Below are 27858 nucleotides of genomic sequence, written 5' to 3' on the forward strand. Positions count from 1 at the left end.
GAGCTCCCTCCTTTCTAAGGACAGCATATACCCCAGGATTCCCATTCGGCACGCGCGAGGAGGCCTTGGGGAGGTTAGGGCAGAGCCTCTCAGCGGGAGGCCCAGTAAACATGCCGTCACGTTACGTCACGTCACGTCACGTCATGGGGGCAGGAGGGGGAGCGCTCGGTGGGCCCCCACCCCCACTAGAGCGCTGGGGCCCTCGCCCTTTTAAGAGCGGAGGCGGCGAGGGTCACGTGGTACAGAGGGGTGGGGCCGAGGCACCAGGAAGCGGCCTCCTGCTCCGGAGCCGTAGCCGGGGCTGCCGCTGCCGCCGCCGCTGCCTCCCCTGCCGCCCCTCACGCACCGGCCCGAGTGTTCCGCTGCGCTCGAGGTCCGGCTCCGGGTCCCCCGGGGGCTCCGAGCGGAGCTGCCGCCCGCCGAGATGAGTGAGGAGGAGGACTATTACCTGGAGCTGTGCGAGCGGCCGGTACACTTCGAAAAGGCGAACCCCGTCAACTGCGTCTTTTTCGATGAGGCCAACAAGCAGGTCCGGGCGGGGCGAGGGGGGAGGGGTGCGGCGGGGCGGGGCGGGGGGCGGGAGGGGGCGGAGCCGGGCGGCGGGGCGTCCGGGCACGGGGGGGGGGAGGGGGGGGGGGGAGAGGGGGGGGGGGGGGGAGGCCGGGGGGGGGCCGGGGGGGGGGGGGGGGGGCGGGGAGCCCCGCGCCAGTGGTCATCACCAGCTGTGGACGGAATTGAATAATCCGGGGCTTTCCTTGCATGCTCTCCACCCGGACCCCTCGAGGGCAGGAGGGGGACTTCAGGTGGGGAAACTGAGGCTCAGAGAGGCTAGGCGATTGGCCCTGCCCACACAGCCGAGACAGACGGACCTCGGAGTCGCTCACGTCCCTCCGTGACCTGGACCGGAGCCCCCGAGGGAGCGTGAACTCTGTGCCGCATCTTCTTTGAAGACTCCGAGGGACGGGGAGCTCAGCACCTCCCGAGGCAGATAGCTCAAGTGTTTCCTCCCTGCAGCTTTCCACTTGTTTGGGGTCAAGAGGATCGAGTCTCGCCTGTTTTCCAAGCGGTCGCCCTTCAGAGACTTGAAACCTAAAGCAAAAGCGACGTTAGAAGAGATCGCATCCCGGCCACTGCCATTTTACAAATGAGCAAACTGAGGCTGAGGGCGGTTAAATGATTTGCCTAGGGTCACGCAACTACCAAGTGTCCAAGGCAGGATTTGAACCCAGTTCTTCTCCAGTTACTTCTGTCCACTCTGCTACCTGTCTTCCAAAATAAAGGCAATCTGGCCCCATCTCCACTAGGGCAAATATTCCGTTTTTTCATCTGGTCCATATAGGATATAAACTCTCTGCTAGACACTCTAGCTTCTCACCGCCCTTCCTAAAATGAGGTAACTGGAGCTGAACACACTACTTCAGATATTTTCTGACTAGGTGTGACTAAATGGGATGATTATCCCTTCCATAGATAGTCCTGTACACTGTGATGCTTCTAATGGAAGTTTCGAATTGCCTTGTCTGAATGCCGTATCAAAATGTTGATTCATTTTGGACTTAAAACTACAAAACTCTCATTTTTTCCCCCAAACTTTCCCAAAGTGTACTTGTAAGGTGGATTATTTGAATACAATCATAAGATTTTATCACTTTTAGATTTTTATCTTACTAGATTTATGGTTCAGTATTCTAACTGCTATTTTAGAATCTTGACTTTCTTTCCCTGTGTGAAACCCCATCCTTTCTAGTGCTATGGTGTCAGCAAAACTGATAGTATATAATTTTCTGCTTTGTCTAAGTCACTAATGAAAATATCAAACATTGAAGGAAGAAGCAGAGATTCTTAGAGTGCTTCGTTGGATTCTTCCTTTCAGGATGTCTACTACTACTACTCTTTGGTTTTGGCCATTTAGCCAGTTCTGAATCCACCTAAATATACTATTATCTTTCCCACATCTCCATTTTCCCCCACAAGAATAGCATGAAAGACTTTATTAAATGATTTGCCCAAATTTAGATGAACTCTATATTATTTTCCTTGTCTGTCAGATTGCTGGCCCTGTCAAAAGGAAATGAGTCTAAAGATGGACAGTGGCTTAACAATCCTATCTGCCAGTTCTCTTGATTCCACAGGACATAGTTGATCTAGGCCTGGGGTAGCTAAGTACTCTTACTATCTTCTTGCTTAGATTGGGCATCATTTCTCTATTGGCCATTTTGTGTATACTTTGTGCCCTACTTCACTCTGGAATCTTACATTCTTTGGGAGAAAACAATATGTACATAGAAAGTTAAATAATTTCGCTGGATTTGATTTTGTGTATTTGGAATTTTATTCTTGAGAGCTTCCCAACCCTGTAAGCTGACATCCCCTGTAGGGTTTCAGTCAGTGGGATCCTACCAATTTTTTTTGAGCCCTTGAAATCTGCTTTCCTGAAATCTAGGGTGCATATAAGACTATTCCTAATTTCATCTTATCTCTTACAAACTATTAAGATGGAGTACTTACCTCCTCTCAATGGTCCCATTCTTTTCATCCTTGCAATGAAATGCAGGTCTCTTGACGGGTTGTTTTTACTCTCAGATTTGCAGAGTAGTTGTATGGGTTGTGACTGTGGAGATCAGTGGCTTTATTCACCTGAATTTGGGAGTAGGTTGAGGAACCTGGGAAGCTGTGAAAATGTGTACCTGGATTGAGAAGGAAGACCAGGGATCTGGCCCATGCCAGCTCCATACTTTCCAGAGCCTAATATCAATTTGTTTCTTCTAATAAACAACTGGGGAAAATGGTTTTCTGTGCTAAGGGATCTAATTTCACCACTGTCCAAACTGAGCCAGTATCACAGACAACTCACTTTTCCTTTTTTGTGAAGGTGCTGCTTTTATAGAAGTTAGGGGATTCATCGGTCATTTTTAGTCGTGTTTTGTTAGTAATGATGATTTTTATTAGTTAAGTCCTGCTTTGGTGTCTCTAAATGATGTTGATGTGACCCTGGTCTCAGAGGATATCCCAACAGAGCAAATTCTGACAGATCCTTTCAGACTTGGAAGACTTTTGAGTACTGCTCCCATGATGGCCAAGGACAATAAAGCTAAAGTTCAGAAAGGCTCATCCCCAAGTTGATCCTGGAGCAATGAATTTTTTCAACCACAACAACTTTTGAAGACCAGCAATTGTAGCATCAGAGGGTTTCAACAAACATCCATATACCCATGGAACCATGGGCATCTGAAGTACAGAATGAATGGCTTTTGGTTAAACTTTCAATTCAGGGTTTTAAAATACAAACTTGTTCTACTATCTGTTTTACAAATGGAAACAAAAGTCTAGGGAAATGCTATGCTGTGTTCAGGTCCGCAGGAGAAACCAATGGTTTCATCTTGTGTCATATGAGAAATTAACATTATGGTTGTGATATTTTGAGCTGATGTACTCATTTCCAAAAACTCATTTGAAATCTCCCACCTATGAATATGTGCAGTTTGGTTAGAAGCATTTAAGATTATCTATGTCAGAAGTCTCAAACTGGGTAAAGATAGAGACCTAAGACTATGGAAATATGAAATAAAACAGAAATAGCACTTTTGACTATGGAATAGCCTTTGGAAGGTCAGATACTAAAATGAACTTCAAACCTTTTTCCAGGTTTTTGCTGTCCGATCTGGTGGGGCTACTGGAGTGGTTGTTAAAGGACCAGAGGATAGGAATCCCATCTCATTTAGGTAACAGTGCCAACTGCATTATGGGCCTTTTGAGATTAATTAATTTGAAATTAATTTTGAAATTGAATTTGAAATTTGAAAAACACTTAAGTAAAATGTGATCATTCTTCCCACCCCCCCATTCAGTAATATAGTTGAGAATTTCTGTCTCTATCTGCCTTTTCTTCCCCTCCTCGACTGGGATGACCTGTTAGGACTGCAGCAGTCATTGGGACAAGGGAGCAGGATGGGGAATTTGGGACCAATATACTACCATTCAGGTCATAATGCTGGAAGTTAGTGTCCATGGGGACACCCGTTGGTGGGTTTGTTGACCTGCAAAGACCTCTTATCTCTGCTTCCTTATCTGGCTTAGGTCTTCCCACAGTATTTGGTCTGTGAAGAATATTGGCTGACATTTATATAGCAATTTAAATTTCATAAAGGGCTTTACATACATTACCTTCTCTGATTCTCACAGCAGCCCTGTGAGGTAGGTATGACAATTGTTACTCCAGTTTTATGGATTAAACTGTGAAGGAGGTGTCTATGCCAGTGTTTCTCCTGTGATAGTATAGTAAGAGGAAAGTGTTTCTTCCCTACAACATGAAGAAAACATGACTGTGATTATTGTGGAAAAAAATTATTCTCACTCTACCCACTGTGGCGCCTCAGTCTGCCTCCTTGGGATGGAGATGGGAGGCTTGGATCTAGGAGGGTGTTGTGTAGATTAAAAACTTAAAGGCAGGAATCTTGTTTTATTCATCTGTTTGACATACTGTATTCTATAATATTGGTCAGGATATAGGACATCCTTGAATATGGGTTGTATCTCTTTCAGTGGAGACACTACCTTTTAGTTAGATATTCAAGCAACTATTCAGAAGCACTTATTAAGCACCTGTTGTGTACCAGGCACTGTGCTGACTGCTGAGGACACAGATAAAAAGAATGAAGCAATCCCTACTTGCAGGGGCTTATGTTTTAAGCATGATCTTGACCACAGGCTTGACTTGGTGTTTCTACAAATTAAAGCGGTTCCTTAAAAAGTCTTATGTTATGTATCTGTTAATAGTAGACAACTTTTGAATTAGAAAAGTTAACTTTCCTTTCTGTTACTTAGGTTCTGCTAATAATGGCACAAAGATGTTTGGCTAGCAGAAAAATACACTGTCAAATGTAATTTGGTAGAGTTAGTTTGAGTTATATTGATGCTTTTTGTTTTTCATAACTTAGTCTTTCTGATAATCACCTTCTACCTCAATAGAAGCTTCTCTTGTTAACCTCAGCAAGAATCAGTTTAGCAAAACCAACTAATGTAGCAGCCATATTTGACAGGATGTGGAACATTTCCTCCCCTTAATCCCTAATTTCTCAGGGGAGTATGTTCTGTTATCCACCCTCTAGAGCCAAGATTGGTTATTCCATTTTATCTGAGTGCATTTGCATTTTAGTGTTATTTTTATTTGAATTAGTAAAGTCATTGTGGGTATTGTTCTCATGACCCTTTTCCCCCTGTGTAATGACTTATTTAAGTTTTCCACCATTTCTCTGAGTTTCTCATTTCTTATGGTATGATAATAAGACATTACAATTATATGCTGCATGTGCTCAGCCATTCCCTAATTGATGGACATCCACCTTGTTATGGTTTTTTGAAAGTACTGCTACAAAAAAATTTAATGTATGTGCTACCCTTCTTTCTGTCTTTGCTTTCGATCCCTGGGCCACAAGGAGTCAACAGTTTGCTTTCTTTTCTTGCATAATTCCAAATTGTTTTCCAGAACAGTTAGACCAGTTCATAGGTCCATCAGTAGTGTGTTAGTATGCCAACCTTCCCATAATCTCTCTGATATTGACTATTTCCATTTTTGTCTCCTTGGTCAGTTTGAGGAACATGCAATAAAACCTCAAAGTCATTTTAATTTACATTTACTTGAAGCATTTCTTCTCATAGTTATTGATAATTTTCATTTATTTTGAAAATTCTGTATTCATATCCTTTGAGCACTTATCTATTGGGGAATTGCTTTTAACTTAATAGTCTTGTGACAGTTCCCTATATTTACATGGAATAGTAAATTTATATTAGAGATAGTTGTTGCAAAGATTTGCCTCCACTAAGCAGCTCCGTTTCCATCTTAGCTGCAGTAATTTTGTTAACACACAAGTTCTAATTTTATTTTTGCTTTTTTGGAGGGGCATTTGGGGTTAAGTGACTTGCCCAAGGTCACACTGCTAGTTTTTGTGTTAAGTGTCTGAGGCCGGATTTGAACTCAGGTCCTCTTGACTCCAGGGCTGGTGCTCTATTCACTGTTTTACCTAGCCATTTCTGATTTTATATAATCAAAATTGTTTTATTCTTTGTGATTTCTTCTGTCCTCTGCTTATGAATTCTCCACCTAACTGTAGTTTTGAAAAGTACCACATTAATTTCTCCTCTAATTTTTATAATGACACGACCTTATGTTTAGGTTGCTTATCAGTTTGGACCTTACTTATTGTGGATGTGTTGTAAAAGCTGGTTCAACCTTTATATCTTTGAAGTTGTTTTTCAGTTTTCTCATCAGTTTTTGTAGTATGCAAGTTTATATACAATTTTACAAGCTGCTAAGAGTTTGTATTTTGGGGTTTATTAAATACTGGGCTAAAGGGACCTTTTGCTTTTAGGTATTATTTGTCTGATCTATTGCATTGGTCTACTTTTCTATACCTTTATTTACTTGTATTCTATAATTGAATCTATTTTCACATTATTGCCAATTACTTTGTTTGAAAAATGATTCTACTGTGAATCTGGTGGTTATCCTAAATATAATTTTAATTTTAAATTAAAGCACTATTTTTCCTGAATATCTCTCATGTCTTCTGGAACAATGATAATCTCAAGAATTCTCTGCTTCTACTGAAGTCTTCCTGTACTGTTTCCTTCCAAAGGATGGAAGACAAAGGGGAAGTGAAATGTATCAAGTTTTCCTTGGGAAATAAGATATTGGCTGTTCAAAGAACCTCAAAGACTGTGGTAAGAATACTTCTTAAATCCTAAAATACATTAGTAAAATTTTGGAAGAGGATGAGTTGTAAAAAAGAGAATGTTGAGGGAACCTTTACCTTTTTGGTGAAAATATATGTTTTATGTTGCATGATTTTGGATCCTTTGAATCTTCTGGAGATAAGAGAGGCATTTGGTAAAACAAAAGTCTGTGGATTAAATAATTTGTCAGTTTGTGATTTCTAGGCATTATTTTTTATTAATCTAGACTCCCTGCATGTTATATTGCTAGCTAATGACCAGGACAAATGTCAGATGTTGGTTGGTTTACATGTGTGAGTTATTCGAACGTTCTCTCTCTGATCAGAAGTTGCCTTTAACCAAGACAGGAGATTAGAGTTAAGGGTACCTAATGGCACACCCTTAATGGGGTAAAAAATAATAAATTAGAATAATAAGAATAACTTTCCACTGATTCATAAATATCAGTTTTTTAACTTTGTTTCCAGTGGCCACATTACTATGGTAAAAATCAACTGGAAGAAACTACTTTTCAGAATTAGGTTATTCCAAGTTTCAATGAGATTATTGTATGAACACTATTTTCTTGAATTGGATATTTGGGGATGTAATTTTCCATAATTTTTTTTTTTTGACTTTTTGGAGTGGGGAAGGCAGGGCAATTGGGGTTAAGTGACGTGCCCAAAGTCACATGGCTAGGTTAAGTGTCTGAGGTCATATTTGAACTCAGGTCCCGCTGACTCCAGGGCTGGTGCTCTATTCACTGTGTCACCTAGCCTCCCCTCAGATTTTCTTTTTCATATATGAATCATCTGAATTGAATAGGGTCCATATAGTAATTAATAAATCTGTGTGGTAGTTTTTTCAAAGTGAAAATACAGGTAAATTCTAGCCCTAGAAGAGCTGAGGATAGTAATTTATTAAGCAATTTCCATTAATACAAGTGCTTTCAAATACTAAAGAGTAAATATGATTTAGAACTTATTTTCTCTTAAATTTTACCTGGAAAAAATGGATTTTTACTTTTTTCAAAATTGTATAGTAATCTTAAACCATAATTCACTTCAGCAGACATTTAAAAGCCAAACTGCACTGTACAGTGAGAAGATCACTCACCCTGTCAGACATCAGAGGGCTTGGGTTCATGTGCTTCGTCTGTCACTGCTTTTGTGACCTTGGGCATATCGCTTAATCGCTCCTGGCCTTAGTTTCCACATCTGTAAAATGAGAGGGTTGGCCTAGATGAGTTCTAGAGGTCCTTTTCAACCCTGTATCTGTGGTTCTCTGAAATGAACCCACTCTGAAAAGTCTAATAATGAGGGAAACCCAAACATAAATAAGACACCCTCCCCGTCATCACAGAGCTTTGCATACTTAGGGAAAGGAGACTGTTTATCTCTCAGATTTTTGTTTTGTTTGCATTTTCTTGAACATCATACTTGTTCAGTTGCCGAGTGAGTATTGTCAGATTTTTTATGAATCTGAATTTATCAGTGTTGTCATCGTGCCTTTTTTTGCAGTAATACAGTAAGAACACTTCTGACCTTGGTCTTACTGCTGCTATTCCCAGGACCTTGCTTTAGAGAATTAACTGTGCATTTTTTCTCTTTCAGGATTTTTTGAACTTTATTCCTGATTGTCCTCAGCTGGAATATACACAAGAATGCAAGGTACATGCATGTGTTTTCAATTTGGTAGCCTTGGGCATGACAGTTTCTTGAGTCTGCTTTTTTAGAGTGATCTGTGGTAAAATGTTCTTTGTAACATAATCAGCTATTTTTAGAAGTTATTTTTCATCTGTGTCTGTAGTCCTACATTCTAGTTAGAACCCCCTAAATTTGACTTTTACTTTGCTTTCTTCCTCTAGTTTTTGTTACCCGATTCAGTTTCACTACCTGGTCGTTGGTTTTAATGATAGAAGAATTGTAGGGTCTTTAGCCAGCAGGGGTAGTGTGGCATGTGCCTAGAATGTGGTTGTGTTTTTTTTTGAGGGGAGGGGATGAGTGGGGGTTACCTCTAGTAAAACTCAGAGGAGGATAGGAATTCCCCCTTCAGAGTCAGACAGAGTAGGCTTCCTCCTAAGCAGGGAGCATTTACTTAGTGAGTGAATCCCCTCCATCTAGATCCTCTATAGAGAACCAAGTGTTTTTTTTTAAAAGAATAGAACCATTTAACCATATTGTTCCTATGGCCGCTTTCTATACCCTGATCTGATTCTGACTGACTATTAACTTAATTTCCTTTTTTTTTTTAAATGAGTTGTTAAGACTAGTAGATTAAGGAAATGTCATTGAAAGAATGAATTTTTGCTTTAATAAAACATTTGACAAAATCTCAAGATCCTATTAACAAGACGGAGAAATGTGTTTAAATGGTCATACATTTAGGAAAAATTCATAACTGGTTGAGTACATTCCCAAGAAACATGGGTTATTATTTCTAATATTGTGTCACAGGGCTTTGTCATCAGCCCTGGCCTACTCAGCATTTTCTTTTGCTTTTTTTAAATCAGTTTGGATGAAGAATTAAGACAGTTTATCTAATTTATGGTTGATAACACAATTAGAAGGGATAGTTTCTGCATATATATGTATAATAAGGGTATAGAACAGGATTTCTTAACTTTATTTGTGTTGTGGACTTCTGTGACCTTCTGGGAAGTCCTATGACCCCCTTTTCAGAATAATGTTTTTTAAATGTATGAAGAAATACAAAGGAAAATAAAACTATGTTGAAATACAGTTATCAAAATATTTTTAAAAATAAAGATCCCTGGTTAAGAACCTTTATTTGGAAAGACCTTCAAAGAATAGACGAGAAGGCCCAATCTAACAAGATGAAATTTAATCAGAAAATGTGAAATCTTATACTTCAGAATTTTAGTTGTCCAGTCATTTGAAAAGCATTTATTAAGCACCTGCTGTCTGCTTCAGGGAGTGTGACATTTAATCTGCTGTAGAGAATATGAAGGGAAATGGTGCAATAAAAACTTAAGGAGGTAGGTTAAAGCAGGACCATAGAGTGACCCTATGTGTCATACTAAGGGCTTGGAATTTATTCTCTTGGCATCAAGGAGTCATGAAAATCTGTCAGCAGCAGATCTGGAGATTCTCATCCAGCGGAGGTGTGTAGGATAGGTTGTTTCGGAGAAAGAGTAGGGGTAGAGACATCATTGTGTGAGCACTTGGCCTAGCCTGGCAGCTGTGGGCATGGATGAGGGAAGAGGCAGTAGGAAGGAAAGAATCAGGGATGAAACCTAGGATTTGAGCTGGAGTAACTTGGACAGTAGTGGTGTAGTTAAGAGAAACAAGGAAGTCAGAAGAAGCTGCAGATTTTAAGGGAAAAGATTAGTTAAAATAGAAGCTTCTTGAGGGTAGAAACTTTTGTGTCTTTGTATTCCCAGTGTTTAGCAGAGTACCTTGTACATAGGAAGTTTTTAATAAGTGTTTGTTGAAATATTGAGTTCCATTATGACCACAAATAGGGTAAGAGGAGTCTTTTTTGTTGTGCTTTAGCAATGGACATATAAGGCAGAAGTGTCAAATACAGGGCCCTCCACACTTCTGAGTGTGGCCTGAACCAGATGAAAATGTAATTGGGAAATGTTTAACAAAATAAGTAAAAACCCAATAGAGCATAGATAATTTTATATTTTACAACTAAGATTATATGTGGCCTGTGGGGATCCCCATTTAGTGGTCCCCTTTTCTATTTCAGTTTGCCACCACTGCTCTGAAGCTTAGTAGATTTAGCAGCGGTGATATCTCTAGTAGAAGTCAGGGTTATTTCACTCTGCTCAGTCATATGAAGAGAAGCTTAGATCTGTCCATAGTTATCATCAAAGAATCCAAGATTCCTATTTTGGATGAGGTGTTTTGAATGAAAGAAAATATTTTATTACAAATAATGTAGTATGATAATTAGTAATTAAATTTAAGATATTTTCATGACATAGTTCTGCTTCACTAAAGGGTCAATGATAAACTATATAGTGTTTTGAGCTTTGATAAAAATTGTAAGTTAATTTCTAGGCTTAATAGCTGCATTTTATGGGAAGCTTTAAAGTAAAATGTATTTACATTTTTAAAATTGTTTTAATTATTTAAATTTTAAATATGTAATTTTATTAAGACGAAGAATGCCAACATACTAGGATTCTGCTGGACCAGTTCCACTGAAATAGTCTTCATAACAGATCAAGGAATTGAATTTTATCAGGTAATAATGACTATTTGGCAGCTTTGTAAAATGGATAATGCATATGTTAAAATTCAAAGGTTACAATATTAGCAGTAAGTCTGTTGCTTAATTTTCAATTCAGATTGAATATCTTAAACCTTCCTGATGCTGGGCATTCTAATCGTTTTTTAAAATGAGTTTTTATTGGTGTTTTTTGTTTTTTTTTACATCATATAATTCCCCCCAGTGTCCTTCCCCTTCTTTTTCCTAGAAAGCCATCCCATATAACAAATACTATTTTTTAATAACAAAAAAGGGGGGAAATAACAGCATAGCTAATCAGTACTTTGAAAAAAAATCTGCAGATGTGCATTGTATTTAGCACTTGTGGACCTTTTAGGCCTTCTCGTGTGTCTTCTTTGGAGACATACTTGTTCTTTATAATTTTGCTGGTTTTGATTTTTTTGCAGTTCTTTCTAATCCTTTTCAGAGTCTTATTTTGGATAGTACTGACTGTATCAAATGGAGAGGAGGGAATAACCATTTCCATAGCATCTGCTACGTGCCAGGCACCATGCTGAATTCTTTTCACAAATATTATCTCATTTGACCTCCACAGTAACCCTGAGAGGCAGGTACTGTAGCATTCCCATTTTACAGTTGAAGAAACTGAGACAGACAGCTGGTAAATGCGAGATCAGATTAAAACTCAGGTCTTCTTGACCCCACTGTACCACCAGCTGCTTCAGGAAGGAAGAGATGTGTGTATTGTGGTGTAGCTTTAGGAGGAATGGATTAGAAATCAGAAGCTCTAGGTTTGAATCCTCGCTTAACACTTTCTACTGACCATGAGGAAGTCATTTAACCTCCTAAATCAGAACTTCCCCCTATGTCTGTGTTGGGAATAATCAATTTATGTTATATGCCTCACAAATTGTCGTGAGGATACAGTAAGATATATGAAAATATGTATGTGTGTGTAAGCATTTTATAACTATATGGATAAGCTTCTATTATATAACCTATATATTTAACTTCCTGTTCTTTATCAATCTGTTAAACCAATCTTCTAATATTTAATGTTTCTTTAAAGACAACTTTAATCCTTGATTCTTGTTTCAGGTCTTACCAGAGAAACGAAGCTTGAAACTCCTGAAAAGTCAGAATATCAATGTAAATTGGTACATGTCTTGTCCTGAGAGTTCAGTCATTTTGCTGTCTACCACTGTCCTTGGAAATGTTCTCCAGCCATTTTATTTCCGAGTAAGCATGACACTGTGTTTTAGTTTGAAAAAAAAAAAAGGTTACGAATTCTTCCCATCTCCAAATCATGTTTTCATAATACTGAAGCACTTTGTTTCAAAGGGTGTTTGTAATCCAATAGCAGTATGACTTTTTGCCTCTAGGGGGCATTATTCCAGCTGTGGTTTCCAGGAAAGCTTTATTGAATAAGTTATTTACTTTCTTCTGTGAGCACACACAGTAGCAGATGCCATAGGGAGTTGCGAAGTAAGTGGAAGACACAATTAGTTATCTGTCCTTGAGAATCTTAAAATAAGAGTGTTAAGATATAGGAGGTTAAAAAAACTTTTCTAAAAATTATTTGTGTTTTTCTAAAATAGGCTGGAACTATGTCGAAGCTATCCAAGTTTGAAATTGAATTGCCAGCAGCACCTAAGTCAACTAAACTCAGCCTTTCTGAAAGAGATATTGCAATGGCTACAATGTATGTCTGTCTGATGAGAATTCCTTTTTATAATTGTTTCTGGTGATTTAAATTATGGAAGAAGTATACCAGGGTGCAGAGCACTCAAGTGATTTTCAGATTCCAGCCCTGCCACTTAGCTAGTTTCTGAGGGTAGCATGGTCAGGAAGACACTTGCCAGCTGTGTGATCTTAACTGTCACTTAACCTCTTGGAGTCTCAGCTTCCTTATCTCTAAAATGGGGATATTTTGCTGTCACTACCTACCTCACAGGGTTGTTGTGAGGAGCAGTTGAAAAGATGTCTACAAAGTGCTTTTCAGGCTTCAGAGTGCTATGTACAACGTCACCTGTGCTGTGACATTGTGTTGTAGTAGAAAGAGCACAGGACTTGAGAATTCACTGGGCTTGGAGTACATAAGTAATGGGCTTTAAAAAGATGTGAGCTCCTCCAAAGTCTGATTCTGTTGCCTTGTTGTGTCATGAAAGCAACCTGGTGTTCTTGAAGGCCATGACAGGGCCTGTCAAACTGGAAGAATTGAGTATGGACCCAGGGGCAGATGTCTGAGGATTGATCTCTAAATGCAGAATCTCCTCACCAGGTTAGCTGCAAGATGATCATTTTTGGGGCCGCACTCTTAAAGATAATCTTTTGAGTTGAAGAGGGGCACAGATGCTCCCACATTGAGGGAATCACAGGTCTTTGACATTTTATGATGATTAGCAATAATCATCTTAATCATCATAATCATCTTGTGATTCCCTTGTTCCCTTATAAATATCATTTGTTCTTTATAAATACGAAAAATGCTATTGTCTCTTCAAAACCACTTGCTAGTCTCAGAAATGTTTTTAAGATGTCTGAGGAGATAGGATAATTGTTCTTTTCATCATAAAAATAAGTGTATCCATTACTCTTTTGAGTCTAAATGCCATGCTTAATTTTCATAAATAAGAAAGTAAACTAAGTTCTGTAATCTGTCATGGAAGAAAACCATTCTCTATTTTTAAAAAGTCCCTACTTCCATTTGGAAAACCATGTATCACTTGATTTCTGGTTTTTCTCTAAGTCCTTATTGTACCAAACACTCAATAATCTCAAGAAAAGTTTGTGAAATGGTGGATTCCTAAATCGTGAGGTGTGACTGACAGTCGTCTCGTTCTTCCCTGACCAGCTACGGGCAGCTCCATGTGCTCTTCCTGAGGCATCACTCCCGGACCTCGAACAGTGCTGGGGCAGAGGTTGTGCTCTACCACCTGCCACGGTGAGGCCTGCCGCCTTCTCTGCTTTGGTCATCTAAACCGTGGGGTAGAAAGAGAGGGTCTGTTAATCTAATTAGTCATCGTTCTCTTCATTCCATAGAGAAGGTGTCTGTAAGAAGACCCACATATTGAAGCTGAACAGAACGGGGAAGTTTGCGTTGAATGTGGTGGATAACCTGGTGGTGGTTCATCATCAGGATACTGAGGTATGTGGGCACCTTGGAGACTCGAATTGAACTTGGGCTCCTCATAGCCAGTGGTGCATTTTTTTGTTCTGGAAAAGGCTTTGAACATCTGTGGTAGGGAAATAGCCCATTAAAAAAAAATGTTCTTTTGCTTAAGTGCTCTAAAACTATATTTGTGTTAAAAATGTTACCCTTACAAATGTGAATTTGGGATGAGTGTGGTTTGATTTCCCTCTCCATGGAGCAGAAAGAAATAATAATGATTTCATAAAATTATGTGCTTGAGCTTTAATATATAAGATATAATACAGCTATTCAGTTTGGGTTGCTAATCAGCATAGGTGGTCATATGAGTGGCCGAGGGGCATCGTGGATGGAGTTGCTGAACTTGGAATCAGGAAGACCTGAATTTAAATTCTGGCTCAGATGCTTGACCACTGTATGACTCTGGGCAAAGCACTTAACTGTTATGTGCCTCATTTTCCTTCTCTGAAAATCTTCATTTCACATAATCATAGTCCCTGTCTCCCTGAGGGTGGGGGGTTCTGGGGATCAAATAAGGTAATATTGGTAAAATGCCTTCCAAACTTAAAGTGCCACATAAATGCTAGCTACTGTTGGTGCTTGTCTTTCATTCTCAAAGAGGGCCATGACATCAGGAAGATGATGTCATGACTTGGAAGTGAATTGGATTTAAGTAAGAGAGGGCTGCGCAAAGTCACCAGTCTCATTTTCTCCTCTGGAGCCTTCTGGGTCCATTGGCAAAATATAGATCAGGACTGGAGAAGGCCCTGTAAATGTTAGCTACTGTTAAAATGATGAAGGCCATATAATCTCATGGTTGCACTATATTTCTAAAATGTTAAATTGTCATTATGAAGCAGCCTCTTCAGACTGAATACACATCTGTAGGTAATAATGATTTAGGAAGCAGTACTAAGCAGACTTAGCATGTTACTCATGAGTGCTAAGTCCTATTTGGTCATTGACTAATTTGGGGGCTTTAAGCAAACCTTTTATTCTTTATTCCCTGTTTTTCTCATTTTTATGATAATACTTCTTTCTTGCCAAGGATGCTGTAAATGATACACATGAGAATGCATTCAGGTCTTCAGAAGAGGATATGTATAAATGAAAGATAGATTATTTATGAGAACAGTGAATAATTAAAATGAAGACTTTGAATTCTAGAAAGACAATTATATTCCTGTATTGTAGCTAATTCTTAAATCAGAAAATGTCTGCTTAATTTGAGGGTATGGTTATTGTACTCATATCAGTAGTCTTTAAGCCTAATTGTAGTAGTATGCATTGAAGTGTGTGTAGGTGCTATATATACAGGCAGCTTTCAGCTACGTCTGTTTTGGTGTCAACAATCTTCTTTTTTTTCCCCTTCCCACTTTAGACATCTGTAATATTTGATATCAAGTTAAGAGGAGAATTTGATGGCACAATTACCCTCCATCACCCTGTACTTCCAGCTCGATCAATACAACCTTATCAGATTCCTATGGCAGGTAGAATTATTTAAATTCTATAGAGAAGCATTTTATATTTCATTTAAGGTTGTGTATAGTTGTTTTATAGCAGATGTTATATGTTTACCCTGACCCTTTGGGAAACTTATTCAAGGTAATAATGAATAGATATGTATATGATGTTACCCTTCTTGTTAGATTTATATAAAAGATTTTTTTTCCTTCTTTAAAAACAGTAATTCTGTATTTACCAAAGTATAGTGTCTAGAATGAAGCAGGTATCACAGCCCTATTGCAGGTATACTTTATACTCTAATATACTCTAATACCCAGGTGTCAGTCCTATGTAGGTATACTTTATACTCGAATACACTCTAATACTTTGTTCATTTCTTAGTGCTGTGTTTTAAGAGGAAGATTGTCAAAGCCTAGAGGGTGAGGGGACCTGAAACCATTTTACTTGAAGAACAATGTGGGGGAGAAAGTTGGGTTTTTTTATCTGGTGAAGAGAGGACTGAAGAAGCTTTCTTTTTTTCAAAAATATATTTTAATTTATTTCCTAATTACACATAAAAACTTTTTTAACATTCATTTTTAAACATTTTGAGTTCCAGATTCTCTCCCTCTCTCTCTCTTGACGCCTCCCCCATCCACTGAAAAAGCTAGCAATATAGTGATCATACATATGAAATCATGCAAAGATTCCATATTAACCTTGTTGAAAAAGAAAACATACCCACACCAAAGCCTAGCTCCGTAAGGAAAGTCAAAAAAAGCAACCTCAGTGTGCCTCAGAGTTCATCAGTTCTCCCCAGAGGTGGGTAGCATTTTTCATCCTGGTCCTTTTGAATTAGAAGCAGGAAAACTTTCTTCAGATATTCAAAGGACTGATGTGTAGAAGGATTAAGCTTATTATTCTTTTCTTTCTGTAAATGCTACCCTTTGGAGTTGTACATCTCCCTTCTGCGAGCAGATTAAATCTTAGGATGAGAAATAACTTCCTAGTAACTAGAGGTGTCCACAAGTTGAACAGAATACCTCACTGGACAGAGTCCTCATTGCTGGAGGTACGCATGCTGAGTTTGTTGTCAGAGATGCCTGAGTCCACAGGGGATTCCTGCATCAGGAAGGGCATTAGACCTGGTGGATCTTGAAGGTCCCTTTTCCTGTCTCTGAGATCTCACAGTTCTCCACTTGTGGAGTGGCCGACCTTCATGAGGCCTACCTCTCCTCTGTCTTCAGTGCAGCTGATTTGGCTCCACACCATTTACCCTGCTAGTTGATTGCGTCTTTGGGGAACACCAAAGAGCTTTAGTGTCTGCACAATTGGACCAGAAAAGGACAGGTGGGGGTGGGGGGAGAGGAGAATTCTACTTTCAGAAATTGTCTTTCCTGCTTCACAGAGATTTGTGTTAATACCGTATGAGCAGGAAAACTGGTGCTTTGGATTCTTTGGCACATGACTTGGCTGTGGACAAAGAGGGCATCATGAGTGAAGGCAGCCTAGCTTTTTGGCATAGTCCTCTTTAACTCAAAGTCGTGAGCATGTAATAGGGAGACAGCTCACTAAAGTGAAGAATGGGGCAGTTCTTCAGACAGTTCAGTCTTTAGAACTCTGCTTTTGATGTCCAGATCACTTAGAATATCGAAACTTGGTTTAGCTGGTTCATTTTCTCAGTCCGCTGTGTGTGTTTTGTGGGATATGGAAGAGCTGATTTCTGTATCTTCATTTTTGTAAACACACCACAGCAGGTTTGAGTTGTTTTTCTGATGGTAGGGATAGATGTGCCTTAATCCATACTCCTTCTGCTCTGTTTTGCTCATGTGCTTTAATTTTAAGTAGGTGGAATTGTGTATTAAAGAAGCATGTTTTCAGCTTTTCTGTACTTTTTGTTTCAAAAATACAGGTCCTGCTTCTGTGACCAGCCAATCTCCTGTTCCCTGTAAACTCTGTATCCTTTGAAAAGAACAGTTGGCAAAGTGACCATGGAAGTGAAGTATCTCTCTCTTTTCCTCTCTCTGCCTTATCTCCCTGCTTAAATTAGCCCACATGTAACCTCCCCACATGATATGAATCTTTGTAAAACACAATTTTAAAAAGTAGCATTTTCTGAAAGCTGTCATTAAGGAATCCTCTTAGCTCTCTCAGGCATTTGGGTGGGGGTCTCTTTTTAAATATACACAAGGCATAGATATTTGATAGCTGTTAAAAGACTAAAAAAGCATGGACATAGATAGAAAATCAGAACAGTCACTGTCCTCAAGGAGCTCCCATTCTAAATGGGAGAGAGAACATATATGGGAGGGTTCTCCTTCAGGACAGGTACCACTGGAGAGGGAGGGGGGTAAAAATAAGCATTTATTCCTTCACTTTCTGGAACTTCCCTTGACATTCAGATTCCTCATCCTGGATCGTCTTTCAGCCTGACATCATCATCAGTGCAAGTCAGGGTAGGTCAGAAGGCACCATCATCCTTATAATGTATGTAGATTTCAGAGGGTAGTAAGGCAATGTCGAATGAATTATGTCCAGATAAAATTTTCAGAAGTGTCTAGATCAATCTGTTTACTTTATTGTGAAATATTAATGAAGTTTTTATGGAGCTACAATTGTTATTTTGAGGATTTGTCACAAGAATTTAGTGAGATCTGGTCATGTGTTGTATGAGTTCTAGTTCAGATCAAATTGTTAAACTTACTGCTTCTTAAATCTAGGTTACCTCTGGACTCTTCAGGTAAAACTTCAGCCTGTAGTAAATCTCTTGCTAGATAAAGGAAGACTGATGGACTTTCTTCTCCAGAGAAAAGACTGCAAGATGGTCATTTTGTCTGTGTGTTCACAGAGTAAGTCTGTATTTACTGATTTCCTTAAAGGCTTTAAATTTAAGAACATATTACTTCCTACGGTGTGCAAGGAACTGTATTATATAACACAGCTGCTGTCCTCGAGAATTTCTAATTGTGTGCCTATGACATCGGTACAAATAATTATAATAGAAATTAATATTACTAAGAACATTGGGGACTAAGATAGGTTGGCATAAGATCTTTGATGATAGAAAAATAACTTGTCTTAGAGATCAGGGAAGACTTACCTGACTGGGACCTGGAATAGAAAGAGCTTCCGAAGCCAGGGATGAGGAGGGCAGACCGCTTTGTGCAGGGAGAAGAAACAGCGTGAGTGAATGCCAGGGGCGGGAGGCCGAGGTGAGGGTGGGGACAGTAGCAAAAAACCCAGCTTGCAGAGAGCGCTGAGGGGAGTCTTAACACAAAAAGACTTTCCAGGAAAGTTAGAGCCAGGATGTGGAAGGGCCTACAGGCAATGGAAAATCCTTATCGTGGAGTAGAAAATTTGGGAAAGAGGATGAATTGAGATTTGGATATGGACTATGTGAGATGATGGTAGGACATCCATAGGTATCCTCTTCCCAGTACTGAGATTGCCACCTGTATTTGGGGGCTGGGCACATTTTTGTGCCTTATCACAACTTGGCAGTAAAGGTACAGAAGAAGCTCCAAGAAGGCACTAACCAGGATGGTTCCAAACTCAGAAGAGTAAGGGAAACCTCAATCTGGTCACGTCTGCCTAAAGTGAATACTGTCTGCTGCTCAGCTCTAAAGCAGAGACTTTTTAAGATATTCTGGGTGAAGATGATTGCATGGATGTTACTGAGGAATCTTCTTTGGATTATATTTCAGCTGTTCACTCTATTTACCATGAGGGGATTAGAGAATTTTAAAATATATCATGAGTATGGCTAGTCTTTAAGATTAGATTTTTATTTGTTTAGTTTATAGTACTATAATATAGTACTACATATCTGAGTATGACTGTTGCATCTCTTCTAGTGTTAAGTGAATCAGACAGAGGAACATTGCCTGTGATTGCCACTGTTTTTGATAAACTCAATCATGAGTATAAAAAGTACTTAGAAGCTGAGCAGAGTTATACAATGGTAAGTTATTTATACCAAGGTGAAGAGATTTCCCCTTTTAAATATGGCCATGTCTAATTTAAATAAGATTCACATGAGTTAATACTTTTAAAATATAATAATAAAATTTAAATTAATGAAATGCATACATACATCTAATATTGACTTTTCTGATTCAAATCTTGCAGTTAAGGTGTTGGACTAGATGCCATCTTACTTTATATAAAAATATGTGATTCTGTAAAGTAATTCCTGTATCGAAACCAAAGGAGAAAGCTATCATTGATAATAATAGTCTGGGGAGACTGAAACACTCAAGTATTTAATTGATTCAATTTATTTTGTTTCAAATATATTCATGGTTTTATGCATATGATCTTCCACCAAATAAAAGTTGTAACAGGAAACTAAACTATTATCCTTGTCCACCCAACTGGAGAGCTATGAGCCTGACATATCATAGATCATTGCAATGTTGAAGTAGATGTCATTTTATTTCATATCCTCTCCATCTAGATCCAGATCTATCCACCAAAATCCAGAGATTTTTTTATATAGTCATATATTATTCTGATTTATAGATCATTAAGCTGAGATTTTGATTCTTTTATTATAGTATGCCTCTATCTTCCAAGGCCAAAATGGATCAACGTTTGATTAATTAGAAAATAAATTATCGTGTTTCCCCTTACTCCTATTTTCAGTTGATTGTCTACTAAAATAAAGGATCTGTGTCATAGAATTTAATATCCTGTTGTGATCAATAATAGCTAGAGGGCTGTCTCTTTCTCATTACTTGTTAATTTGAGAAAAGTGTCCTAACAAATTTACTTTAATAACACATTTATGTAGTGTATTTTTTTATACCAACTTTCAGTGACGCCTGCCCTCAAAACCCTGGTGTTCTTTCTTTTGTAGAAATTGTAGTGATGTGTATTCTCTTTTAAAAATGTTTTTATTTTTACCTAAGGCAAATATTTTCTTCTGATTATTTAACCCATTTTATAATTTTGAAGAAGTTTACCTTCTGTGTAGATGGAATTGTTCGCTACTACTCACTTATAAAGCGCTTCAAGGGTTACAAAGTGCTTTCCTCACAACAACCCTTTGGGATAAATAATCCAGGTGTAGCATCCGCATTTTACAGATGAGGTCCAGTGAGGTTACATAGCCTGCTTATGGGCCTTACTGTGAGCCTGCAGGTGGCGCCAGATGGCCACTACAGTGTCCCTTCCTCCCCACTCCCCAGTAGAACTATGACCCCAGTGCATGGTGAAGTCTCTGTGGCCCAGAGAAGGTAGCCAAGGGATTGAGGGGCGCCCTCCTGTATTGTGGCTTCACAGGATCGTCTTTGTTTGAGTTTCCTGGACATTAAAGACAGAAACACTTGATGTTAAAGAAATCCCTGTAAAGGAGAGACCAGGAAGAGTGTTCACAGTGAGGCTCCAGAGCGCCTTTCTCAGAGGTTTTCTTCCAGGCCTCACCATAAAGTAACCAGACAACTCTCCCTTTTCCCCCCGGGGAATTTGAATGCCCTCTCCCCACCTCCTCCTTCTGGGCTGTCTGGGCCATGCCTCAGCAACTTCTTTTCCTAAGACAGAGAGTTTTAAAGCTCTATTAGGGTATTAACACATGAATTGACCCTCATCTCTTTTTCTGGGCCTGCAAGCTAGTTCTAGATAAAATTGGTTTTTCTCTTAAGTGAAATTAGGCCTATTCTACATGATCTTAAATGGTTGCCCCAGTTTCTTCTTTTTAAAAAAAATTCAGTTTTTTTCTTTACAAAAAGATAATTTTCTTTCTCCCACCATCCTCATGTCCATTGAAAAAGAAAAAACCCTATAGTGGTAGTAGTCAAGCAAAGCAAATTCTTGTATTTGCCATGTCCAAAAAATATCTCTCTTCTGCACCAGGTCCATCACCTCTCTCAGGAGGGGGGTGGCTTGTTTCACCATGAATCCTCTGGAATTGTGGTTTGTTACTGCATTGATCAAAGTTCTTGAGTCTTATTTTCAAGTCCTGAGGTGTGTACCCTTTGGGGCAAGGACTGTCTTTTTTCTTTCTTTGAGCCCCATTGCTTAGCAGAGTGTCTAGCACATAATAGGTATGATAAATGTTTATTGACAGAACCTTTGTAATTAGTTATCTGTCTGGCCTCAGGGATAAGCTTTCTTTTCTGGTTTCAGAGTTAGCTTGTATCTTCTGACAACTTTCAGCTTCCTGTGGCCATTAAGACAAAGTCTACACAGCGAAAAAGACCCAGTGGGTCAAATTAACTGTTGGCGGGGAAAGAACAGTGGACTAGAGAATTGGGGTAGACCTTGGTACTCTTTTGTGATGTTGCTCAAATATCTCCCTGGCCTTTGTTTGCTTATCTGCAAGATAAGTGGATTGAAATAGATAATCTTAAGATCTCTTCTTTCTCTAGCAGTTTATGATGGCCCTTTTTATTATCCAGCTCCCAGGTCAACCCACTTCCTTCCATTGACAGACTGATGAGTCAGTTTACTCAAGGCAGCTGAATCTCCAAAGTCCCATCGTCTGTTACAGGCAGTCAGCAAACATTTAACTGAGCACCTACTGTGTGCCAGACACTGGTGCCTCAGAGACAAGAATGAGATGGAGCTGGCCCTCAAGGACCTTACCTTCCACTGGGGAAACATGCACAACCCGAGGGGGAAATCTGGGAAGATCTCACAGAGGTCATGCTGCAGGAGCTTGAAGGAAGTGAGAGGGACGGCCAGTGCTGAGGCAGGACATGGTGTCATGTGAGAAGCAGCCAGGCCAGTGTGACTAGACTAGAATAGAGGAAGGGGGTAGTGATGGGTATCATACGATTAAAAGTGTCAGTTGGGTAGAGATTGTGAAGAGCTCTAAAGGCCAAACAAATCTTAGGGGTGATTGGGAAACATTGGAATTTATTGTATAGGAAATTGACAGAGATGCATTTTCAGAAAATCACTTCGGCAGCTGTGTGGCTCGGACAGGGTGGGTGAGAGTCTGGGGGCTGGGAGGCCATGGAAGAGGGTGTTACATTAGACCATGTGAGAGGTGCTGAAGAAGTAGGGTCATGGCTGTGCAAGCAGAAGGGGACAGATGTGAGACCCATCATGGAGACAAATGACAAGGGGTGGCAGCGGATCAGGATATGTGGGTTGAAGGAGAGGGACAAGGTAATGCTAGGATTGCAAACCTGGACAGAAATAGGGGGATTTGGAATTGTGGTTGGGGGTGGGGTTGAGTTCTGTTTTGGACATGTATGTACCTATGGGGCATCCTTTCTGAAATCTCTAGTAGGTAGTGGGAGATGGACAATTGGAGCTCAGGATAGGTCTGAGAAATATATAGATGGAGATGATTGCACTCATGGGGAGCTGATGAGGTCACTGAGCAAGAGAAGAGGGCCCAAGGTAGGGTGGGCCCACAGCTTTAAGGGGCCTAGAGTGGAGGATGAACTAGCAAAGCAGTCGTGAGGGTGAGAGAAGAGAGCAGATGTTAGCACAGATCACTCCCCAATAAGGTTTTTTTTTCAATGGTTTCATTAGAATTCCTAGTCCCACAATCTTTTCAGGGAGAACATGTAATAGCAGAATGCACCAGATTTTCTAGTACTAGCTGAAAAAATAAGATGAGCATCAGAATCAGACGATGGCCACCTAAAAGAAGGGCCTCAGGTCAAATTGGGAAGTGGTTGGTCAGAACGTCACTGGTGACCACTGTGCTGGAGGAATGCTGTAGAGTCAGGGTCAGATCCAAGCTCGTAAGGCCACATGGCTTCGGTGAGGGGTCTGAGGCGGTTAGCGTAATCTGATCCTGGTTTTGGAAAGACCTGTGCCCCCCCGGACATGGGGTCGGTAGGAGGGAAGGAGACCACCGGAGACATGGTGAGGTAGCACCAGCATCCCGGACAGCGTCAGAATGGGAATGGTTTACTCCCCATTTATAATTAGAAGTGGAGCCCACAGTGAAGTCTTCAGGTTCATAGATGTCTGTCACTGAGGCAGTAATTCAGATTATGGAGTGTGGTTGTGAAACAACCCACACTTGAGAATCCACCTCCCTACTTAATGTCTTCACATTCTTCCTCTGCAGTTTCTCACATTCGTTCCCACCTATTCTCACTGCCTAGAACAAACACGCCCTCTTTACTTCTCACCTGACTCTCCTAGTAGCCCCCTAAAGTAGGTCTTCCCACACCCTGCCTCCTAATTATCCTTCCCACTTCCACCAAATTTACCTTTTTAATTTTACTGGTTCAGGGTACTCTCAGGACAAGGAGACTCCTACCAATGGAGGTTGGCACTTCTCTGCTCTGAGTTGCCTGGAGTAATGAGGGGTTAAAGTAATTAGGCGGGATCATTGAGCATCAAAAGCAAAGCCTGGAAGTCTGGTCTGCCTGGCTTCCAGGCCAGCTGTCTCCTGTCTTGCTACTTACATCTAAGGGTGTGCCTGGTATTCCAGGCCCTCCCTCCACTCCAGCTCTGACCTACATGTTCCCAGCCTTACCTCGTATCCTTACTGTGTGTTGTGTGTTCCAGCAAAGCTTGATGGCTGTCCTCCGCAAAACTTCCAATTACACAGTCAATAGTGAATGACCTTGCCCTCGGGACCTGCCACTTTTCCTAAGTATTTTTATGGTAGTTCTCTACCATACTATGAGTGACCTTATTGAGGGTAGGAAAGCTTACCTACACTTTGGGCCTAAGGCTTGATTTCAGGAGATGCAGCTAGTGTTGCTTTCTGAAATCTTTACCTGGCCACACAGATCTGGAGCTGGAAGGGCCCCGAGAGGTCATGTAGTTCAACTCTCATAATGAAGAAAGTGTCAGGAAAGCTCAGTGACTTAAGAGTCCCACAGCCTGGAAGGATGGAAGCTGGGCAGGCAGATCCTCCTGGGTCTGACTCTAGCCTTCTTCCCTTCCACCAGGTTGCCTGGTCACAGGCCTCCCAGCATATTCTCTTGTCTCTGCATCTTGAGTTTATTGTGGGTAGGGTCTCTTACTTTGAATTAGCAGACTGGTTATCAACTGTCCTTTTCTTTTATTTTAGGTAGTAGAAACAGGGCAGAGCCGCAGCAATCCCCCTCTAAAAAGACCTGTTCGGACTCAAGCTGTTATTGATCAGTCTGATATGTACACTCATGTTCTTTCAGTATTCACAGAAAAGAAGGTTGGTAAATAAATTCTTCATTTAGTTTATCCTTTGCTCAGGAAATAGTATTTCCAGAAATAAAAGAATTAAGGAAGCAGGTTAAGTTGGTAGTATAACTCACGTTTCCAGTACCTTGAGTTAATTTGAGAGAATCTGGAATGGTTACCTGTACAGGGTGATTTAGCAGAAGTGGTCCCTAACAAAATGGTCATGTGTTATCCACTCTTTGAGGAGTGAGGGGATTGGAGGCAGAGGGTCACAATCCAGATCCATGAACCAGATTTGAATTGATAGAGCCCAATGAACAAGAAGATACTATTAACTTCCTCCCTTACTTTACTGTGATCCAGACCTATGATGTTATAGCATTCCCTTAGTTCTGTTAACCTGAATTTCACTCTTGTAAAATTTTGTTCTTTTTTCTTTGCAGGAGATACCTCATAAGTTCGTGATAGCAGTTCTAATGGAATATATTCGCTCTCTTAACCAGTTTCAGATCCCCGTTCAGGTATTTTTTAAAGCAATATTTATTGCCAAATTAAAAAAAAATTATTAATTTGAAGTGCCACATTTATAGTCTCTTTCTCTTTTAATCTCTCTTCTGGATGCACTAAAGGAGCTTCAAACATGCCTCAAGAAAGCTAAGAGCATGTCCCTAGACAGAGCAGGGAGGGTCCGTCCCTGTCCCCCCCCCCCCGGCCTCAGGCCGCTCTTCTGTAGCCCTTGTCCCCAGCAAGGGCAGCCGCAGCAGCCCTACCCCCTTTCTCTCCCTCAGCATTACCTGCACGAACTGGTCATCAAGACACTGGTTCAGCACAACCTCTTTTACATGCTCCATCAGTTCCTGCAGTACCATGTCCTCAGTGACTCAAAGCCTTTGGTAGGTGGCATATGACCTAACGACTTTATTATTAACTTTGGATTTCAACCATTTCTTACTCATATTTGTGTTTTATCTGGAAAACTTTCTTTCAGGCCTGTCTGTTGTTGTCCCTGGAGAGTATTTATCCCCCTGCTCATCAGCTGTCCCTGGACATGCTGAAGGTAAGGGCGAGGGCTAGCCAGTGGTGTTGGAGCTTCTGGCCAGGAATACGATCTGCCTGCCTTTCTACCACCTCCTCTTTCTCCTTTCAGAGGCTTTCCACGGCCAACGATGAAATAGTAGAAGTTCTTCTTTCTAAGCACCAGGTGTTAGCCGCCCTGAGGTTTATCCGAGGCATTGGGGGGCATGACAACATCTCTGCTCGAAAGTTTCTGGATGCTGCAAAACAGACTGAAGATAACATGCTTTTCTATACCATATTTCGCTTTTTTGAACAACGAAATCAGCGTTTACGAGGGAGCCCCAATTTCACTCCAGGTAAGAATAATGAAGAGCAACAGAATCTGGTAACTGGGTTTTTTTTACTTGTTTCTAAATAGCTTTTGATAAGTTACATAGGGATGGCTAAGTGGTACCATGAGTAGAGTACCAGCCCTGAAGTCAGGAAGACCTGACCTCAGACACTTGATACTAGCTCTGTGACCTTGGGCAAGTCACTTAATTCCAATTGCCTTGCCTTTCCCCCTCCAAAAAAAAACAAACAAAAGAGAAGTTACATATACATCATACTTCTTAAAAGAAAAAAGGCCTCCTTGGAAATTAGTTTCTATCTAACAAATCTGTCTAAGGCCTAGCCAATGATTCATTAAAAAAAAAAAAGATTCTACTCTAATAAAGGAAGAGCTTATAAGGAGAATTGAATAATGGATTTTTTTTTAATGAGCCCAAGAAATTCAGCTAGACTGAGATTACCAGTCATGGCAATTGGAGCAAAACACCTAGATATAAAGACCTTCAAGAAGATAGAGTGTCTATTTCGTTAGCTATAATTTAATGCTCAAACTTCATCCCACTTCCTTTAGTTCCCTACTCGGTGGTGAACGGTTTCTCAGTGCACTTACACCAGACAGAAGCTTTCTTTTCTCTAGCTCCTTAATATTTCGAACTCTTAGCTTTTGCCTTAGTTCACAAGCCTGTGAACTTTTGATCGGCAACAGCATTCTAGGTTAACTTCTGAAAATTAACTGTGTAGGCCTTCACTGTTCTCTCATATGGAAAAAGCAGTTGAAGGCTTTACTCCACTTTTACTTTCAAGTCGAGGCAGAAAGTTATCCTTGTCCCTCTTTACCGGAAGGTTTTTATATTAAGTAACTGTGAAATTACATTAAACATATTCATGTCTTATAGAGAAAAGGAAGATCAGAGCCTAAGAAAAACATAGCATTTTATTAAGGAAAATAAGTTAAAACCCCGCAGACATGACATATATGCACCAACTTCCAAGTATCCATTCTAGGCTCATCCCCCATCTATTTTTAATCGGCAGTTCCTCTAAATAGTGACCTAACAGTTTTTATTTATTTTCCTTTACAGGAGAACACTGTGATGAACATGTCGCTTTTTTCAAACAGGTTTTTGGAGACCAGGCTCTAATGAAGCCTACAACTTTTTGAAGTTATTTGCTAGTTTTTACAAAAATTGTACAAAGTTAATTTATTGCATTAATAAAGCTCTTTGAACTACAAAATGTTATAAAGTATATATATATAATATATGTACAATATATATATATACAGTGTTCTGGAAGGCTACTAAAAATATGGTACAGAACTTGTATGAATGGCTTTTTCCCTAAAAGTAGAGGGAGAAAAAATTGCATTGATTTGTTTTTTCTTAAAAAAAAAAAAAGTGGCAGTGAGCAATCTATTCTCACCAATATTGGCCCTCACTTTTGGCTTGCTGAGAAGTTAGATATTTCTCCTGGCTTCTCCAAAGTGTCGCAGTGTTCTATTGATGCATTCAGATTTCATGATGCTGCCTCACATCCAGGTTGAGCATTCCTGAGTTTAAAAACCATATTTGAAGCTGTTGTTATTAAATAGTGGGGGTGTTCAGTGACACCCAGTGCACAAACTAGTAACACCAACACCACGGTTCCCAGAACATCATGACTGCCCCACGCTAAACCATGTGGCCTTTCAGCCACCCAGAGGACTAGAAGTTGAGGAGCCGTTCTCGTTCAGTGCCTCTGTTTCGCTCTTGTGCAGCATGACTTTTAGCTTTATTTACTGATGGCCCTAGAGGGGGAAGAAAAAAAGTTAAGTTACCATTTTTCCCCACAATACTGTCAACTGAGTATGTTTCTTCTTAGCAGAACCATTTTCATAATAGGAGATATGTTCTATTATTATCCCCATTTTACAGATG

General features: G+C 40.1%; 2 protein-coding genes across 4 annotated transcripts in view; one reads left to right on the top strand and one right to left on the bottom strand.

Moving 5' to 3' along the window:
- Nucleotides 1-243: 243 nt before the first annotated feature.
- Nucleotides 244-27178, top strand: RMC1 (regulator of MON1-CCZ1). Of its 2 annotated transcripts, XM_069099791.1 has the most exons (20): nucleotides 246-529; nucleotides 3646-3722; nucleotides 6639-6723; nucleotides 8328-8384; nucleotides 10846-10932; nucleotides 12016-12156; nucleotides 12516-12619; nucleotides 13772-13861; nucleotides 13960-14065; nucleotides 15450-15561; nucleotides 17430-17474; nucleotides 17920-17973; nucleotides 18238-18366; nucleotides 19372-19478; nucleotides 24507-24626; nucleotides 25039-25116; nucleotides 25384-25488; nucleotides 25584-25652; nucleotides 25743-25968; nucleotides 27025-27178. In XM_069099791.1, the coding sequence occupies exons 1-20, from the start codon at nucleotides 425-427 to the stop codon at nucleotides 27102-27104; spliced, it is 1977 nt and encodes a 658-aa protein (XP_068955892.1). In that variant the 5' UTR covers nucleotides 246-424; the 3' UTR covers nucleotides 27105-27178. The 2 variants fall into 2 exon arrangements, with proteins under 2 accessions (XP_068955893.1, XP_068955892.1); XM_069099792.1 differs by lacking the exon at nucleotides 3646-3722 and having other exon boundaries at nucleotides 244-529.
- NPC1 (NPC intracellular cholesterol transporter 1) overlaps nucleotides 26856-27858 on the bottom strand; it is a 56266-nt gene continuing 55263 nt past the window's right edge. For both annotated transcript variants that reach the window (XM_069099789.1, XM_069099790.1), the window contains exon 25: nucleotides 26856-27728. In XM_069099789.1, the coding sequence (XP_068955890.1) occupies nucleotides 27646-27728 (83 nt within the window). In that variant the 3' untranslated portion in view covers nucleotides 26856-27645. The remainder of the gene's footprint in view (nucleotides 27729-27858) is intronic.

The sequence above is a fragment of the Petaurus breviceps genome, unplaced genomic scaffold (assembly GCF_028583685.1).
Source record: "Petaurus breviceps papuanus isolate PSGF00001 unplaced genomic scaffold, PetGlider_PUasm1.0 38, whole genome shotgun sequence".
NCBI lineage: Eukaryota > Metazoa > Chordata > Mammalia > Diprotodontia > Petauridae > Petaurus > Petaurus breviceps.

What these genes read in the sequence shown, in the direction of transcription:
- RMC1 (XM_069099791.1), top strand. Translation starts at nt 425, where the DNA reads ATGAGTGAGGAGGAGGACTATTACCTGGAGCTGTGCGAGCGGCCGGTA. An exon ending in TTATCAGATTCCTATGGCAG is followed by an intron (nt 15,562 to 17,429) that starts GTAGAATTATTT and finishes TCAAAAATACAG; the next exon opens with GTCCTGCTTCTGTGACCAGC. An exon ending in TGTCCCTGGACATGCTGAAG is followed by an intron (nt 25,653 to 25,742) that starts GTAAGGGCGAGG and finishes TTCTCCTTTCAG; the next exon opens with AGGCTTTCCACGGCCAACGA.